Source organism: Actinia tenebrosa, unplaced genomic scaffold (genome assembly GCF_029948245.1).
Source record: "Actinia tenebrosa isolate PJP-AT-01 unplaced genomic scaffold, QUT_ActTen_1.0 PGA_scaffold15__27_contigs__length_11533743, whole genome shotgun sequence".
Taxonomy (NCBI): domain Eukaryota; kingdom Metazoa; phylum Cnidaria; class Anthozoa; order Actiniaria; family Actiniidae; genus Actinia; species Actinia tenebrosa.
Window position 1 is genome coordinate 4782244 of NW_028292575.1, and position 18192 is coordinate 4800435.

General features: G+C 37.8%; 1 protein-coding gene across 1 annotated transcript in view; it reads left to right on the top strand.

Annotated features, from left to right (window-relative positions):
• Positions 1–1518: 1518 nt before the first annotated feature.
• LOC116300654 (phospholipid-transporting ATPase ABCA1) overlaps positions 1519–18192 on the top strand; it is a 37277-nt gene continuing 20603 nt past the window's right edge. Inside the window, exons 1-17 of the mRNA XM_089030204.1 lie at positions 1519–1992; positions 6329–6422; positions 6953–7088; positions 7535–7692; positions 8360–8481; positions 9283–9438; positions 9778–9876; positions 10496–10615; positions 10770–10820; positions 11395–11686; positions 12019–12153; positions 12695–12870; positions 13881–14042; positions 15173–15437; positions 16201–16306; positions 16720–16896; positions 17386–17509. Coding sequence (XP_088886330.1) covers positions 1927–1992; positions 6329–6422; positions 6953–7088; positions 7535–7692; positions 8360–8481; positions 9283–9438; positions 9778–9876; positions 10496–10615; positions 10770–10820; positions 11395–11686; positions 12019–12153; positions 12695–12870; positions 13881–14042; positions 15173–15437; positions 16201–16306; positions 16720–16896; positions 17386–17509 — 2439 coding nt within the window. The 5' untranslated portion in view covers positions 1519–1926. The remainder of the gene's footprint in view (positions 1993–6328; positions 6423–6952; positions 7089–7534; positions 7693–8359; positions 8482–9282; positions 9439–9777; positions 9877–10495; positions 10616–10769; positions 10821–11394; positions 11687–12018; positions 12154–12694; positions 12871–13880; positions 14043–15172; positions 15438–16200; positions 16307–16719; positions 16897–17385; positions 17510–18192) is intronic.

Consider the following 18192-nt stretch of genomic DNA (forward strand, 5'->3'; position numbering starts at 1 on the left):
GGTTTCAAAGTGAAGCCAAGATACATATGTTGGAAGACTATATCCCGGGCGGAGAAGGACGATTTAAAATACAGTAAATGTATGTAATTTGGGCTGTGAGGGGGCTGCGAGCCGCACTCTACGCCCGTGATGTAGTGCTTTTCTCAAAACACACCATTCAATCACAAGCTAAGACTGGTATTCTTTATCCTTCTAGTTGGTTGTATCATGAAGCAATCGTACACGAAACCGAGCCTGATGAGGACGAATTTCTAACAGCTACGGTCATCATGGACGAAGTGATTAACAACGAGTTTGAAAAGAAGTATGTATATGGAGACATTTTATCTCGATAAATCAAATATGGAGAGATTTATGACTGAAGCCGGTTAAATCCATACTCCTAGTTCAGGTCAAGGGATAAACCTTGTTAAGGTAAGGGAAACTCCTAGTTCAGTAAAGGGATTGCTCATAATTCAAGTAAGGTATGCTCGTAGATCAGGAGAAGGAATACTCCTAAATCACTGATAAGGGATATTCCTAAATCAGGTTAAGGGACATTTGTAGTTCAGCTAAGGGATATGTATATCTATGTATACATCTATACATGGCTATATATAAAGTTCTAATATGGCTAGGGATGTTGTACATGTATTGATGACCATGTATCGCTATTGACGTCTCCGGCCATATGGCCACGGACGGCAGTGAATGGGTAACGCACCAATGCCACAGGAGCGTCTACATGGACTACACACACGACAACCAGTGTTCACAAGGGCGAAATGTCAAAAATATGATACTATAGATATTATAGCGAATAAACACTTGAAATTGTCCATCATCTTGAATATTACCTTAGGATTATAACCCCAGGGAAGGGATCCCGCGCGAACGAGCGAAAAAACTGAGCACTAGTGCTTGTCCTCTTCTTCTTTTGTCAACACAGGTAAACCGCAAATATATTATTTGCAATCTCAGTTTCCTTTGCAAATTGCGCTTAGAACGTTCTACATTCTCTTTTATGATATTTATCTTTAAATGAAATTATGCCGTTTGAAAATTGGCATATGATGGTAATTGTAGGGTCTTTTTATAACATATGCAAAGAAATGCAAAAACGTGACCCAATACGGTCCGTGTAACACTCCACAAAGAGCTTTTCAATTTAGTTGGCATGAATTGGACATACGAAATTTGCCTGATTTTTGAACTTTTCATTTTTTACGATCATGTCAAAATTCGAAAATTATCTCATCAATGTCAATTTTCAATTTTCGAATTCAAAAATGAAAAATCAAAATATATATTTGAAATGACTTTTCGATATTTTGATTTTGTCCTCTGAAAACGAATTTTGGAAAAATATTCTGTAGACAGGGGGGGTGAAGATTAGGCGGACTGAGGGTAGGTGGGTCCACTAACAACGACAACAATAATAAAAAACATAGAGGGAGGGGAGGCACCAAGAACCCACCTACTGACCGGACTTTTACGGCACGAGGTTTCTAGTTCGGACCAATACGTCCCCCTGGGGTTTCATTTGTTCTTCCTCCACTGCTTTCCACTTGGCCAGCCATGTAATGAGGAAAAAATAGCGAAAGGAAGAACTGTTTTGTAATCTTATCTACCTTGTACTGAAATTTAGGCCATTTTTCTCCGGTTACGACCATTTTAAAGACTGATTGTTGTAGGAATCGGAGGAAGTATTTTGGTATTATAACAACGATTATTCCTGGCTGTCATCGGTCTATACGAGATTGACAAAGTTTTTGAGCTCTGACAAGGACCGACAGCTGGCCTATAAAGAACACATCTTTTAGCCTGAACGGAAAAATTACGCGAAGCCTTCATCAAGTTAAGATCATCAGTGCTAAAAAGGAAACAGAAAGCTAAAACAGGCGACAAGAAGTGTCGCTGTCGTGTGACACAGCACGAACTTCCAAGATGAAGTTCTGGAGCCAACTAAAGCTTCTTCTTTGGAAAAACTTTACTCTGCGAAAACGTCAAACGGTATGATATCTTTTATATTCTTAATTCTCTATCTCAACATCTGTAAATATAGGATTTTCGATCTGAAATTTGGGGAAAACTAAGCGTAGGTAGACGATGTTTGTGTCTCTTCCCGAGATAGAGCTGCGCCATGTTTTTTATTCCTGTTCTGGATATGTAGTTACGTAAGAATACCTACATAAATAAAAAAAAAATATTATTTTTCGTACAAATATAGGCCGATATTGTTTGTGTTTTCTTTGCTTTTACTAAGGCAACGAGGATTTCAAAATTATCACATAAAACGAAGTTCATATTTAAGGACGTACATGGAAAAAGATCCCCATCGTCAGATTTTTAACAAATTTTCCGTGACGAAAGTCAGAATTGCATGGAAGTTCGCACTTTTTATGGTAAAAACGCGCGAACAACGTAAACATTGAAAACTGTTAAAAATAAGTCATATTTTATCGAAAAAATAAATTAAAAATATAAAATGTTTATAGATTGGGCGAGATATGTGTTGATTTGGAGCCTTCACGTCACGTGAAATTCTACTAGTATTCCAATTATGCACAAAATATGAAATTTTGATTTGATCCCATCGTCAGATTTTTTTATTTTTCCTTTAAGAAGTTAAGAATTACCATAGTACTTTCAAAAAACGAAATAAATCAAACCGCCTGTGGCAAACTAGCGGATATTAGCCGCACTAGCTTATTGTTTGTTGACATTCGAAGGATTCAAAGTATTTCGCTCGATTTCATATTTTAAATACTCAATATAGCTGGTAAAATTAGTAATCGTCCTTTTATTTTCCATTTAACACCTACTTTGTTTAGTTCTTTGTTATTTTGTTGAGGTTGGAAGCTTATTCTGTGACGAAACACGACTTAATATCTATTTGCTTAACGCTTTCTCTGTTTTCAATTTAAAAGTCGGGTTGAGTGCTTTACTTCAGGAATCATTCGACTTACGAGTAGCAAAAATTTTATTTTTGAGATATAAATTGTTAGTGAGAAAAGTGGGTCCAGTTCTGGACTAATAGACTTATACCGAAATCGCTTGACTGACCACGAAACAATGGTTTGAAGTTGAGACTGGACCATAGTTTCGTGGCCAGTCAAGCGAATTCCGGATAGGTCTATTCACACTTCCCTCCACAAGAAAGGTACCCTGCAAGCAGAGGTTTTTTTCTGACCCTCTGTGGGCTGGCTGGTCAGTTTTCCTCTGCTCGCAGGATACAAGTAAGGGAAAGATAAGATGCAGAATGTTCATGACCATATCTCGAGAAGGACTTTTGAAGATTGAATTTATGTCATAACTACTTGATGTAGTTCATCATACGTGTAAGTGGTCATAACATATGTGCAGACAAATGCAAGAGGATCTTGTTTTGTGCTATTTCTTTATTTCACCATATGCATTCATACCTCTTTTCTTCAGAAGAAAAATAAAGAGAAGGTGAATATTGTTGACCCCTGGGGGGGGGGGGGGGGGGGTACTCCCACATATGGACTAAACGGGGATGATCCGCTGAACAGGGTATGGTTTTTTGAGCTTCTCATCATAAACAGGGAATAAAATTTCACTCAAGTTTCAAGTTCTTCCTGAGTTTCCTGTCATATTCAGTAAAAAAAACGATATGCGAGATGACATGATAATCGAAATGGGAACTCAGTGCAATAAATTATATCTTTTGTCATAAACAGGGTCCACAAATTTGAGTTTTTTTATCATAAACAGGGTACCCCTTTCAGAATCCCAGCAGAACACCCCTACCCAAATTCTGGCGGAGTACCCCCCCAGGTTTAGACCATCTCTTTAGGAGGACTTTTGAAAATACAAATATGCATGTACAAACTCTCAATAACTTTTCTTTGCAAGAGGGCCTCATAATCATTAGTATGTACTCAGGCCTTATTTGAATGGAATATGTACTGGTTAATTGATTCTACTTAAATCTCTTTGTCCTAAAAAACTCATAAGACCTTTACATTAATCTTTAAGGCTGGGCTATTGAATCCCATGCACTGTGGGGACCTTTAGTGCACATGTATTTATTTAGTCCAGTATCCTAAAAATCAAGCATTCTGATCGGTAGAGTGAGGGGACACTATCTTTGAATCTAGCTTCTTGAGTGCTTAAGCAACCTCCCAAGTGCTCCCAAAACTTGATGGATGCACGCTAACCAATTACCAATGCTTTCATAACATGGCAAAAGTGTAAAAATTCTTCGTTAATCCAGAAAAATTCAAATGTTTTTTCTAATGAAATTTGCATTAAATAGCACGCGCTACTCATTGATGCCTGCGGCGTGCACCATGGGTTTTTGGATGCACGCTTGCACACACTAATTAACCAATCAGAGTGCGCATTATATCGTGGCTATGTTATAAAGTATTTTGGGATAAGAAATTGCTCAACAACACAAAAAATAATCACAAAGCCTATTACGTGTATGATGACAAGATTTCTCTTACTCTATACTTCGATGCCTTTAGGCATCATTCCCAAGAGTGACAAAAAAAATTGTACATAGTCTTAAATTCAAGTCAGTGTGTGGGGACATTAAGACCGCACTTCAAAAACATTTATAAAATTTATGAAATAAAGCATTTTTATTACCACTTATCCTTTGACTTATCAATTCTTTTGTGGTTGGGTTGTGATGGAAGAGGAATTCTTCAAAAAGGAAAGCATGAATGGATCTATCATTTGAAGATTTATGAACACTTCTTTAGGAGTTAAGAACTTGAATCTTTAAAACAAAAGCAAGAGGTGCTTAGGGTTTTTTGAAGTTTGACAACTAAAATATTTTTTAAATGAAAATTAATATCAACAATTCAGATCAAGAAGTACACAACTTTAATGCAAAAATATCAATCACGTTTGAATGCAGTATTTGTAAAAAATTATTTTTATCAAGATTAATTTGGTTTGTATTTTTTTTTTTCTTTGAAAATTTCATTTTTTAACAATTTTGTTGTTGTTAACAATTATTTAGCTTTTAAAATTATTATTTTTAAACAAAAATGTGATAAAAACTTGCAAATGGATCATGCATTTTCTCAGATAATAAATTTTGAAGGTTGTATATGGAGTATTTTAAGCATCTTGTTGATTAATATTTGAGAAAAATAAGAAGGAAAAAATATATAAGAAAATCAAATATTAAATTAAAAAATTGCATGGATGATGAAATTCCCAGCAGGTGAAAAGGTTTGTTTGCTGTGAACAATTCTAAAATAAGCTTCTTTCTATATTTGCTTTGCATACAAACATACAAAGCAACAAGAAAGAGAAAAAGAGTACCAGTATGTGCATTATACACATAAGTTTTAAGTAACTTGGACATTATATTTTTCGATAAATTTCAAACCAAGTCATTCTCTTGAGAATAAGAAATGTGAAATGTGTAGTTCAGGAAATTATCCATACCCCAATTTCCTGAGTTGTAAAGGTCAAAGAAAGTACAAAATTTTCAACAAGAGTTTGTATGGAAGAAAGAAAATTGGAATTTCCGAGCGTAGGGGGTCTTGTGGGAGGGCATACCTGGATATGGTATAGATAGTTTCTGGAACAACGCAATCTTTGTTCGAGTTGAATGCGTATTCATGTGTCTTCTCATGCACGCAAGTTGGACAAAGATGTAACACTTTAGGGTTTGACATCAGGTGTTAAATGAGAGTCATAATGAGTAATTCAGTGCAATGAAAATGTCAAAGAAATTAAATTTGAAAATCCATAAGGTATAAGATGTTTGATGGAAATTGAATAGAACATCAGTGTTCAATATATGAAAGACGTCACTGAGACAGGAAATGATGTATGCTATTGAGGACATTTAGAATTACCAGTGTCATAAATAGAGGATATTACATGGGCGCGCAGAGATATGAATTTTATCTTCGAGTGCTCAATTGATATCTCACGAGTGAGCGCAGCATCTCCAAGTGGCCATGTAATGTTCTGTTTATTATATGAACTTAAATAAAACAAAAGCTCAAAAATTCTTTATTAAAATAGCAATCTGATTCAACGGCTCGATATCTTCACGTGTGAAAGATATGGCATCTTCCACTGGTGAAAGATATCAAGTTTTCGACACTAGAGAAAACCTGGTATTTCATCGATATCTATATAATAAATAAATATTATGATCTCTTGTCCAAAGGTCCCAGTTGCAAAAAGGAATTTATTCATTGTGGGTTGATTAATAAAATGAGAACATTTCTTAATGTAGAATTGCTTCCCTTGAAAAAAGTATATTTACATTTTTTTCAAATTATCTCGAAAAGTAATTATCAATGATTTATCTCTAATGATTAATATGAGGTAATTGTATTTGACACAGGCAAGAAATGTTATAGAAATACTATGGCCATTAGTGTTGTTCTTCATCCTTGTGGCAGTAAGGACCAAACGACCACCAACTGCCAGACAAAACAGTAAGAATATTCTTTTATTGCAAAAATTGTAACTTTCTTAAGGGTTGGAAATGACAGCTGTTCATTGCACAATGTCTGGTCAGCAATGGAAGTTGTCCAGTCAATTCTTTGCTATGCTGGTCATTTTGACCAGTAATGTTGAGCCAGAAACGAGGTGTGACTAAGCTAAAATTAATTTGGCTGTTCATCATGACTGGTGACTGAAAAATTAATTTAAGTCCTGTCTAAATTTGCTTTCTTTTTTTCAAAGTTAAATCAATTTGCACAAATTCCTACTACTTAATAAAGACCATCTAGGTTTAACAACAACAAAAACAAAAACAAAAACAAAAAAATCTAGATTTAACAACACTTCAGCATCCACTTACTGACCCCTTATAGCTAACCAACTACTAACATCTTACCACAACCTTACCTAGGAACCCTGGGAAGGAAGGGGTTGACTATGTGCTTGCTCAGGTGTCCTATCAATCACTTATTACACCACCCACTTGATTACTAAATGATAGTTGTTATTTATTTATTTGCAGTCTACTATCGACCAAGAGCCATGCCTTCTGCTGGTCTGATTCCATTCATGCAATCATTCTTGTGTGATTTTCGAGGGACAGGTCTGAATTATTCCGATGCAATTCAGAGTGATTTACCTAACCTGCAAAACTCAAGGTGAAGAGTAAATCTCTTATTCTGTTTTTGATAAATATCTTAATTAGTCATTATGAATGTTTTAATTGCCATGTGATGAAATTAAAGTATGCGAAACACTCGTTACTGTAGCTCTCACAGCTTGTGCCACTTTCCACTCGGGGGTATAAATGAGTACCAGATAATTATCAGGGATACTAGTACTGTATGTGTATATACACATCTATACTCTTACAGTCTTACAAGCAAAGGTGGACAGAGGTCACGTGACAGGTGACAGAGGTCACATCATAAACATATTGGGAGTATAAACCTTGATATCTCAGAGACGCATCACTCAAACCATATAAAAATATTTTACTATTCAACTTTTTCCTTCATGTAGAATCAATGATGAACATTTTGAGTTAGGTGTCATAGGCACTTTAAAGTACATTGCTCACAACTCATCTCCTAATTCTTTGCAGCTTTGCAAGATTTCTAGAAGATGCATTTCCTATCATTCAAAACAGTACACTTAGAGACAGAGTTCTAAGGTTAGGCCAAGACTACCAGAATTATATCAGAGATGAAAGTCAATGGATGAAATTGTGGAATCAGTACCAAAACTTAACTGATATTACAAGTAAGAACTCAAGTATAGGGCTAGTTGGTATTTACACCAAACATTAGCATAGTGATGTTAATAGCATCTACTTATTTACTGGATAAGGACTTATCCGATGGATAAATGGACCCTGTGGATAGATTTTTTGATAACAGCATCTACTTAGGCAAAAAAAAAAGTGTGTTTCCTGTTGCATGAGAAAAATAATTGGGGTCAGTTGGTTGGATTTTTTTTACTGATACGACAGTTGAAATAAGCTTACTGGGAACGCTGTGGTGCATTTCGGAATGAAAAAATATTAGGGTCGGCAAAAATCAGCGAGGAAATTAGGGTCAGTTGCATAACAGGAAACACACTTAGTTTTTTATTTGGCCTTATCCAGTTGAAAAGGATTTTTCCATTGGGTAGCGCTCTTCACTTTTTATACAATAGACCTCCTCAGCTTTGATGTAATGTTTTCCCATTTCAGACCATGTGTCATTCCGCAGAGTATCATTTCATTGTTTAAGGTTTGCTCTCTGTTGCACATGAGAGGACACACGAATATGGATACAACTCAAACAAAGAATATTATTCTCAAGGGAATGACACATGGTCTGAAATTGGACAACATTACGCCTGAGCGCTCGAGAGCTGATGACGTCTATTGGGCCCAGAGCTCATTATTACTTTTGTTTGTGTTTAGATATGCTACTAAGAAATGCACTGAAAGACCCTCAAGGTTTTCAAGAATTCCTGACCAACCAGTCTGGCATTTCTCCCCAAGTGGCACAAGAGCTACTTAATGCCAAGCTCAACCAGCAAGAGGTAAAGTAATGGTTAATGTTATCTCTCCAAATAGCTTTTCATTTTGGATGATTATAATGTTTTCCCTATTTAAAACTGGTCATGTTTCATTATCTTTGGAATAAAATTCATGATTACATGAATGTCACTGACAAACAAATAAGTAATGCTCAAAGGAATGTCACCTGGCCTGATTCAATAAGCCTTTTCATAGTTTAAGAATCGATTCCACTGCGCATGCGATTTTATCCCGAATTTCACACCTTCTTTTGTCTGAACCTTCTTTTGTTCTTAATTAAACAAAAGAAGGTAAGAAATTCAGGATAAAATCGAATGCGCAGTTGAATTGATTCTTAAGCTATGAAAAGGTTTATTGAATCAGGCTAACTCTCGGATCAAAATGGATTATAGCTTGTTAGGTTTTTGCCAACCCAGAGAGGGGCCCTTTAATCAAGGGAGAGACCTAACATACTCTAATGACATGTTATGCTAAGTCCAGCAACTGAACATGAGACTCCAGAGGTGAGATACGAGTGCACTACCACTATGCCACTCTTGATTTTTAGTCTATTGTGTGGTTCCAAAAATTATCCATACCCTCTTCACAGAGGAGTTTTTCAAGACACCCCCCTACCTCCCGGAAATTCCAATTTTCTTCCATACAAACTCTGTAATTTTTGTTCTTTCTCTGACCCCCCTACTCTTTGGAAATTCCAAATTCCTCTGTGGGGTGGGTATGGATGATGAACTACACATTGTACATTTATTAAGCAGAGAACTACAGTAACTGCACAGCACATTCATGTACTCTTTTGTCCCCAGGTTGACAGGTTACTACAGGTTTTTGCCATTACTAACATCCTTGAAGGTGGTGGTGCTTCGTTAGCTGGACTTTTGTCAATATTACAAAATGGGGGCAGCACCCAACAGATTCAGTGGGTACTGGATAATTTCCAACTGGTCCAAAAGATTTTACAGGTTGGTGCGAAGAATTGATAAGCTGTGGAATAGATGGATAGATGGATGGTTGGGTGGGTGAGTGGGTGGGTGGATTTTTAGGGATGGATTGCTGGGCAGGGATAGATGAATGGGTACTGTAAATGGTGGGTAGGGATGGAATGGATGGATGGATGGTGAGTTTAGGGATGGAATGAATGGATGGATGGGTGGATATTGATGGAATGGATAGATACTAAATGGATGGATGAATGGATAGAGTAGAGGGAATGAATGGGTGGATGGGTGGGATGGAGGATTGATTGATTGAATGAATAGGTGGTCAAGAGTCTTTTTCAAAGACTTATTTTGATGTTCCAGGGTCAGACTTTAACTGGTGGTGAAGTAAAGAGGTTCCTATGTGATGATAATTCCCCCATTGCAATTGATAAACTGATTCAACTCAGTCAAAGAAACATGGTAAGTGGTCAGTAAATGATTAAGAGAGGATATAAGATGGAAGGAAAGGAGGGAAAGTGAATAAAAGGAGTATTGAGAGGGAGGGAGGTATGAAGGAAGGAACATAGAAAGAGAAGGATGCAACAAGAGAGGAAGGGAGGGAGGGAGGGAGGAAGGAAGGGAGGGAGGGAGGGAGGGAGGAAGAAAGCAAGGAAGCAAGGAAGGACAGGAAGGAAGGAAGGAAGGACAGGAAGGAAGGAAGGAAGGAAGGAAGGAAGGAAGGAAGGAAGGAAGGAAGGAAGGAAGGAAGGAAGAATGGAAGGAAGGACTGGTCGAAGGAAGGAAGGAAGGAAGGTACATGGATAAAAGGAATGATGAGGGAGGCAGGAATGAAGGAAGGGAGATGGGATGAGAGAGGTGAAACAATAAAAAGAGGGAGAGAGGGAGGAAGGGTGAATATGAAGAATGATGGAGCGAGGGATTGATAAAAAAGGCAGGGAAGGATAAAAAGAAGGAATGATGAGAGTGGGAGATGAAAAACAAGAAAGTCATGCAGGCAAGGTCATTATTGTGCTAGTGTTGGGATTATGTCATGTTTATAGCATAAAAAGTACTCTTTCTTTTTCTTACTCTTTCGTAGACTGAAGTCAAATCTGCTATCTGTTCTTTGGATAATGCAAAGCTTCAGAATCTTGCCAATGAACTGAGGAGGCAAATACAAGTGCCAGCCTTGCCCAATGCTACAGCACAACTTAATTTGGTATGTGTTTTTTTCAGCCCAGAAGTTGCTTCAGTGTTTGATCTTTTAAAGTTAGCTGTGCTTGGACTTTGATCATTCTAGAGGTGGTTTCAGGACTTGAAAAAAAAAAAAGTGAAGTTTTCTCTTGACTGTAATTTTTTTTCCATACCTTTAGTTGGAAATACAGAGAAGACTTACCAAGGACCTGCAGGACTTATCTCAAGATGTAAGTGACGTTCATGTTTTAAGATTGTAACCACTAGAAGTACTCTACCCTATTGTAAAAACCCACTAATCTTCACCACACAGGAGTTAACTGTAAAAATGCAGTTAATGGGTGGTTTTAGGGGTTTAGGAATGTTGTATTATTTTAAGTCGCTTGACATTCTCCTGCAATAAGTATTATTTCTTTCCTTAACATATATAAGGGTGCCAATGGGATTAGTATAGTAGTTAACTGACAACCTAAAATTAGTAGTTAACAGTTACTTCATTATTTTGGTTAATTGCCAGCGCCCGTAAAATTATTACGGTTAACTGACATTAGGCCCAATAATTAGTACTGTAGTTGATTGACAATTATTGGGTACCCCCATTGACACTCTCCTATGCATGTTAAAAGATTATTTTATACCACGAATTGATTCAAAAACAAGATCCTAGGACAATAAAAAAATGAATGTACCCAGCCTGAAGATATTTATAGCTTTAGGTTTTGCTTGAGCAAAAAGCAGGATTTTTATGTCTTATTTATTTAGATTTTTCTAATTATTAACAAAATTCAAATCCATTTCACTAAGGGCTTGGCATTGGTACCATTAGAAAAGCTGCTCTCAGACTATACAGACATATCAAGTAGCTTGGGTTCTGGAGGCAATTTCAACGATTTTGTTTGTAGCGGAAGATGGAGAAGAAGAACTGACCAGCCTTTTAATAGGAGTCGGCAGCTGCCTTTGGAGAGTACTTTAGGTCTTGGTGCGGCAGCAACAGCAGCAAGAAATAGCACAAGACTAAGTTGTCTTCAAAATGTCAGGACATATTATCCAGATTACTTGAAGCAGCTTGATAATAAAACGGCAGCAAAACATCGAGGTATGGATAATATTATTTATACACTGCATAGAAATATGACGACCAATTTGAATAACTATTGTTCTTACATGTAAGGGAGGCTAGTCAGCTCAAAACAATAGCTATTCAAATTGGTTTCCATGTTTCGATTCCATTTATATACCTACACGTATTTCATAAAAGGGTTTTTGGAGCCAAGGACGATAGGCAATGATAAGCATTAGGAGATAGGTCCTGACCATGGATTCTGTATACAGTACCATTTCTGACTGATATCTATTTTATTGTGATTTCCTCGATTCGTCACTTTTGTCCTCATTGTTGACCAGCATTTCTGTTCTCTGCCCAAACAGACCAGTGTGCCCTGATTGATCCTAAGGCCAGAGTTGATTGTGGATGGCCTGGCATGAAACCATCAGAATGTGTTAAGATGGGCTGTTGTTTTGATAGTACTGTAAAAAACGCATATTACTGTTTCTACAAACCAAGTGAGTATACATTGGAGTATTAAGATATGGTATTTTTATTTATTGATGTTGTAGATGGTGGCATTGGTTAAGGTGATGATGTAGATGATGATAATGACATAGATGATGGTGATGATGATGTGATGATGATGGTGATGACGATGATGGTGATGATGATGATGATAATAATGGTGATGATGGTGATGGTGATGATGATATAGATGGTGATAATGATGATGTATGTAAAAAGTGATGGTGATGATGGCAATGCCAATGTTGATGATGATGGTGGTGGCAGTAAAGGTAATGATAAATCCATGACGTAGATGGTAACCATGGTGGCGATGGAAATGGTTATGATGATGATGATGTTGTAGATGGTGATTGTGGTGAAGGATGATGGTAGATAGGCAAATGGAAAAAAGCAAACATCGAAGTCGATCCAGGTTGAACTGGCTGTGCATTATTCAGCACACGTGAACTATACGTAGACAAAAGACTTTGCAGAAGTCTATTAATAGTATAATCAGTGTTATTAATATCCATTCGTCTTCTTTTCCAGGAAAGGCCGAATGTGGTTGTCTAGTTAGTTTAGTCACTCTCAGTGCCTCAGGAGTATCGGGTCAGACACAGAAAGCAGCCTTTGATCGCGGTTTTGTACAGCTAGCGCAGTTGTTCCTAAAGGGAGAGGTTCTCTACACTCCTGATAATCCAACCACTAGAGATATCATCAACAAGGTATATTATCTGATATCTATTCTCATAGAATAGAATATAAATAAATCGCGCTTTCTGATTGGTTCGGGCGCATGTTTAATGAGAGCATAAAGCATGCATGCGCACTTATGTAGTTTTTATTAGTAATGGTAGCTTAGTTAGGTGCCCCTATTAATAGAAGGATCTTCCCTTTAAGTGCCATATACGTTTTGACCAAAAATAAAGTTTTCACTCTTTCAGTCATTCACTTTTTATTTCATCATTCGTATTCAATATAATGCATTTTAAAAATTTGTTTGTATTTTATAAAAGAAATAAAAAAACTTGCTTTTTATGTTATGCACAATTGTAAATCACTCTGGAATTGACATCTTTGCCTGGTGAAGAGTAATAACAATAATAATAATTTTATTCTTAAACGCGCATTACATGACATCTCAATGCTCTTACAGTAGCAGATTGCAGTCGAAACGTCACGGCCTATTACAAATGACCATCAATCTTGACACAAACGACTAAGTATCATTTATCACAAGAGAAGTGTTAGGGGAAGCACGGCACGTAGTGCTTTTTCAGTTTTTTCGTTACCTCTTATAGAGAGAGGTGACAGTGTAACAGTGCAGAGTCAACACTGTCACGGTACGGAATTGCATGACGATATCTTTTGGCCCAATCTCAACACGCAATATCGAATGCTTCTCCAATCAAAATGCTCAGACACTGTGACGTCACGGTCACGTCACGTTTGCTAAATAAATGTTGGTTTATGTTGACCAACTTAAAAAAGCTCCCATATGTGGTGCGCCGTACATAAATCCTTCAGACTCCCACCTCCTAGGCCATAAATAATGGCCTCTCATCAATGCGCTGGGCTCGGTGTCGTACGTGAGTTGAGTTGCTCTATGGTTCCCTCCCTTCCAATGCTATCATGGAATAAGGGCCACAGGTTTGTTAGCCACTGGCTGTTAAATGCTACAAGGATGGGTCACTTGCTGCGTTGTGTAACAATAAGACCTACTCTTAAATTTCAGGTCAAAAGCGAGCTGTCTGATATTGGACTGATTGAACAGTTCGCTGAATGGTGGGTCAACAACTCTGACACCATCAGTGAAAGTGTGCTGAATGCAAATCAAATCTACCAAAGAGTCATGGAATTGTCCAGAAATCTGAGTGGAAATGCTACAGCGAGACAGGTGAGGGTTTGAAAGTTTTTATTTATTTTTGTAGCATTTTAAAATTTCGAGCTTTAATTGAACGTGATTTTTTTAAAGAGGAGTGACATTTTGATTATGATTGAGGAGGCTATCACGCGAGCATGGCCGAAACGTCATGCTCCTTAAAAAACAAACAAACAAACAAAAAACAAAAAACAAAAAAACAAAAAAACAAAAAAAAACAAAAAAAAAAAAACCGAAAAATAAACACGCGTTTAAGCCTTCATGTCCATAAGCAATCATGTGCAAACGCAGAAGCCTCAAAGATGCAATTTTTAAATTTGTTTTTGGATGTCTCTTTATTTAAGCACCCCTATATATATATATTATTGTTACTACAATTTTTAAATTTGTTTTTGGATGTCCCTTTATTTAAGCACCCCTGTATATATATTATTGTTACTACAATTTTTAAATTTGTTTTTGGATGTCCCTTTATTTAAGCACCCCTGTGTACACATACTTGCAAGAACGTTGTCATACGAAAATAGAACATTAGTGATTTAGTGGGATAGGAATTATATTAAAAAACAAAAGAAGATCACTGAAGCTGAACTTTTTCTTTTGTCTTTTAATGTATTCCTTTCTCACTAAATTACTAATGTTCTAATATCGTATGTCAACGTTCTTGCAAGTAGGTGTATATATTATTGCTATATTATTGCTACTACTACAAAAATTGATCCAGTCCAGTTGCAAAATTCCCAAAATTGGGGTGGTTGAGAGTGTCTTAGGGAAGGGGGAAGGGGCGGTTTCATTTTGTACTCCTCTCTCACCTATTGGGCATCGGGTTCGATTCCCAGACTCAGCATCACATGTAAGTGGAGTTTGTTACGTCTCTCCCTTGATTCAAGGGCTTTTCTCATGGTTCTCCATGCTTTCCTATCTCTGCGAAACCTAACAAGCTAAACTCCAATTCGGTTTGTGAGTTCGCTGTTTCCTGGTTTTGATCAGCCCCAGAGGTCGTTTCAAGGCTTAAACTGTGAACTAGCCGTGCCTTGACTTTGATTATCGCAGACAGAGGTCAAAATATCTGACGCACAATTCATTAAAGAAATTGTCCTGCCACTTAAATTAAAGTCTTACAAATTCTATCTAAATTTCTACAGAATTTGATGAACCTGACAAGACAATTCAACATACCAGTATTTGAAAACTTGCAGCGGTTGGCCAACATGTCTCGCATGATTCCTTCGCTTGCCAATGGTAACAACAGCATGAATGTGAGTCTACTGCTCGACAGCATTGATAACGTGTTCAGGGAGGTCGTTGCCATCTACAAGTGCATTCAACATGAATATTTCGTTGGGTATGCGAACGAGGACTCGTTAGTGAGACGAGCAATGAATACATCACAGGCCCCTGTTATTGCAAGTAAGTTTGGTTTTGATTGAATAGAATTGAATGGATTGAATTTGGGAATGGAGGGTCGTGTAATGGTTGTCCACTCACCTCTTCCATCTGGAGTCTCTGGTTCTACTCCTGGACTCAGCATTACATGTGAGTGAAGTTTTTTTAGGTCTTTCTCTTGATTCGTGGGGTTTTCCCTCGGTTTTCCTCCCTCTGATTCTGATTCGATCTGTGAGTTCGCCGTGCCCTGATTTTGATCAGGCGATCTTAAAGCCCCGTTTACACTGGCGATTTTTGCGGCGATTTTTGCTGCGATTTTTGTGGCAATTTTCGGAAATATGAAATCTTTTGTCTCATCCTTAAAAAGAGACATTCGTCTAGGAAAATCTTGGTATCTTGAAAAAAACTTAACAAGTAAATTCTTTACCATTATTTACAATGGACAAAATCGCAAAAACGCAAAAAAATTGCAACAAAAATCGCTAGCGTAAACGGGGCTTAATGGCTTTAAACATGCCCTAAACGCGTCTTAAACGCGCCTCAATCGCGCCTCAAGGACAATCTCGAGCCATAAGGGAATCTATGATGATGATGAGCCACATGTGTGTTTCATGCAAGGTTTGAAGTGTGAGTGAGTTAGCCGTGTTCTGGCTTTGATCAGCCCAGAAGCTATTTCAGGGTATTGATCAAATTTGAAGTTTCTTTTGTTTGGACCAGCAACAGCTATGTTGCTTGGCAACGTTGTGACAAATATGTCGTCATCAATCTATTTAATTTGTTTTCAAAGGTCTGGTTTTTGAAAATCTCAATGATGATAAAATGCCTAAACATGTCAAGTACAAGATACGACAGGATATTGATTACACCCCGAGGACAGACAGAATACGAGGATGGTAGGAGTTTTAACTTTTTGTTAACTTGTGCCCCAATGATTGACCAACCGACCGACCAACCGTTTGTCTGTCCGTCCGTCGCTCAGAATGGCAGGCGGACAGACAGACAGACAGACATACAGATAGAGACAGACAAAAAGCATACATATAGATGGATGAACAGGCAGAAGGATGAAAGTATGGACAGACAGACAAAAACAGACAGGCAGGTAGAAGAGCAAACAGACAGACAGACAGACATAACATAGAGACAGATAAACAGCATACATATAGATGGATAAACAGGCAGGAGGACGAAAGTGTGGACAGACAGACAAAAACAGACAGGCAGGTAGAAAGGCAGAGTGACAGACAGACAGACGAGGACAATAATATACATAATATATAATACATAACAATGATATAATTTACAGGTACTGGAGACCAGGCCCTCGTGAAGGATTTACTAGCAACGGCTATTTGAACTTTGGATTTCTGTTCCTCCAAGATCTAATTGACCGTGCGCTATCAAGTGCGATGCTTAACGAAACCATCTTCGAGCCAGGAGTCTACCTACAGCCATTCCCTTATCCATGTTACATTCATGACAGGTAACTGTTCTTCCCAACCCCACCCCTGTCAGGCTGCAATAAAGAATCAATCATTGTTAAAGGAGGCAGTGACTTTTACAATGCTTTTGCACTCTTATTCGCATTGGTATTCAACTCTTGTTAGTGTCAGAATTAAAGTACGCTGAACAAACTTCAAATATCCTCCCCCTCAAACCCCCATTTTATAAGCTATAGTCCACTGTAGTATGTTAGCGCAAATAGTATTCTTCCAGTTATAAGCCCCCCTCCCACCCCGGTTATAAGGTACCTCTTGTACCTCTTGTTGATGACATTGATGTCAAACTGAAGGTTGACTGGAAAATTAAAAAAGGATAATCATTTCCTCTTCATTCTATTTTTTTCCCTTCCGGTTATAAGCCCCCTCCTCCTCCCCAATTTAAGCCCTCCCCGTTATAAGCCCATCAAAACCAACCCTTACGAAATAATATACGTCCATAGCTTACAACCGTATTTCTACTCGTTCTATAGGTTTGTTTGGTACATCAGTGGACCCATGCCATTACTCATGACATTGGCATGGATATACAGCGTGGCCATGATCATTAAGGGAATCGTGTACGAGAAGGAGAGGAGGTTAACCGAAGTCATGAAGGTAAGTATACTGAACGAGAACTTAGTTTGTTATCCTTTGCGTTTTAAGAATCAAATTTCCTTGGCTTCGTATTACTGATCCATGGTTGGCAAGAATAGCGTAGCGATAAAACGTTGGACCTTCGCCACTGTTAATCCAACGGGTCGCATCGCTGGCTCGAGCTATTCACCATTTTCCATGCACTGGTTCACCGGTCAAACACAAAGCGCTCAAGCGAGGCGCCAAGGCACTTTCAAATGATTATCCAAATTTGAACCTTGCAACCTCGACTGAATGCTTTGTGTTTGACCAGTGAACCGATGTATGAAAAATTGTGAATTGCTTTTACTAATGATTTTTCTGGATTGGCGGAGTCTCGTACCCAGACCTACCCAGAGCCTACGTTACTTCAGGCCTGCGACGAAGAACGACGGCTCTGGCATAATCCATTTTTTGAGACCAGGATTTCTTGGACTTCCGGTATAAGAGCGCATGCGTTCAAAGACTTGCCAAAAATAGAAAAGTATGTTCTCGATTTCTGATTTTTATTTTGATCGAAAGTAAACACAAACTCTTTATTAAAGGATGATTTTCATTGTTTATAGTTCACTACACTTGCGCATGCGCTAAAATGAATGGCCGGAGGCCAGAAGAAACGCAGGCTCTGGGTACGAGATTGGATTCGGCGGCAACTTAAGCCCCAA